The 1,737-nt window shown below is 36.6% G+C and overlaps 1 protein-coding gene across 1 annotated transcript; it reads right to left on the bottom strand.

The window, feature by feature from the left end:
• Positions 1 to 509: 509 nt before the first annotated feature.
• On the bottom strand, positions 510 to 1,737 carry LOC106303079. Its single transcript, XM_013739441.1, has 3 exons — positions 1,453 to 1,737; positions 1,032 to 1,382; positions 510 to 584 (listed from the first exon to the last, which is right to left on the bottom strand). Exons 1-3 carry the CDS (start codon positions 1,735 to 1,737, stop codon positions 510 to 512), a joined length of 711 nt encoding a protein of 236 aa, XP_013594895.1.

The raw sequence follows: 1,737 nt of genomic DNA, 5'->3' as shown, positions 1-1,737 counted from the left end.
GAAACTTCAAAATAAAGTTCTTTTTTGGAGATGCTCTATAACATGTAGCAACTGCGTGAATTTACCTAACTGGTGGGGCCAAACTTGAGTACAAGCTTGCTCCAAGCTCAACCCCAACATTGCTTATAACCGAGTTCAAACTTGTTCCCTTAGAATGATCAAAATGACACAAAACTCTCTCGAATCTAATTCAACATTTTCACAACTTGTTTTAAAAAGTACGAAGCACGCGAGTTCAAACCCCAAATTGGTTATTTAGTATCACTAAGAAGTATTTTAGGCAAATGAAAACATATTCTACATGTAAATTTGAATTATGAGATTTCAAACGCCAAACCAAACATGATCAAATATGCGTCAACAAAACTATTCCATAGGCTTCTTTTTTTTTTTTTAACACAATATATTATAAGCCCAAAGGGTTTAAGTGATTACAACAGGAGTTGAACTCCACGGTAAAGTGATTCCATAGTCTTCATCTCACTTAATTTCATTTGTATTTTGTCTTGTCAAGAGAGCGTAGAGATGATGTTGTTCTTCAACACTGTGATGTAGTCTTCACCTTCAGATGGCTTCTCATCAATCTACACTTTTCCATACACTTCTCAATTGTTAGTTCTCTAGAGACTGTGTCAGCTTCACTATCTCACTATATAATCGCTAAAAACTAATTAGTGAACTATGTTTAGTGATTTTTAGTATATATCATCGATGATCAGCTGTCAATAATAGATATATATATATATATGTAAATTATCCCTCTCTATACCCAATATGACACTCATATATATATATATATATATATATATGTAATCAAGATCCAAATAGTTTTCTCTCAAACCGAAAGAAACTGCATGTGTCTTAAAAATCCGTTCAATATTAACTAGAAGCGATCCTCCTAAGATGAACCCTAATGAAGCAAATATTGTTGGATAAGAAAGTAACATCTTTATCCATATTTATGTCTAAAACTGATTAGCAAAACATATATGTACCTGAGAAATGAAGTATAGATAAGAGCAAACACGTACTTTAACATGGAAGTTGTAGCAAACCACCTTTTGGTCTCGGCACACTAGAGATGTGGACGCACTTAAAATACAAAAACCTTGCATCTCCATTACGTGAAGCAAGTTCGAGAACTCGTCTGCTTTTACCCTTTTCATGCTTATCTGCACAACAACCTCATCACCTGATCCCTCCAATTCAAGAACCGAGATTGCTCGAATGTGAGGATCTTGTCGCTCTAATTCCCTGAATCTCTTGCTCTGGACCGCTTCTACAAGCTTCTGCTTTCTGAGAGTTAGCTCTTCAACTTCATTATGTAGCTTGGGAATGTAAGTGACCACTCTATCCATTATAGACGGCGCACACCATTTCTTCTGTTAACAAGCCTATATGATTTATATATGTATACATATATATTCAAAAGCAAAAGGGAGATTATCAAACCTTGGAGGAAGAAGAATGATCAGGAAGAAGAGTGCCAAGAGTGAGGTAAGAGGCATGAAGTCTCAGCCTCCTTAGACGCTCATTGGCGCTACGTTCTTGTTTCTTTGCTACACTACTTGGGCCATGAGCATCTTGATCATGCAATACTACTACTACTTCCTTCCCTTTACTTTCTGATTGAGCTAGGCACGTATCGTTCTTCTCTCCGGACGCACCGATAGTTTCTGCAGGGATATGCAAGAGATCGTCTAGTAAACTGGATGCTAAAGTCTGATGATTGTCCAT

The sequence above is a fragment of the Brassica oleracea genome, chromosome C7, assembly GCF_000695525.1.
Source record: "Brassica oleracea var. oleracea cultivar TO1000 chromosome C7, BOL, whole genome shotgun sequence".
Classification (NCBI taxonomy): Eukaryota; Viridiplantae; Streptophyta; class Magnoliopsida; order Brassicales; family Brassicaceae; genus Brassica; species Brassica oleracea.
This window is presented reverse-complemented; position numbering and strand designations above follow the sequence as displayed.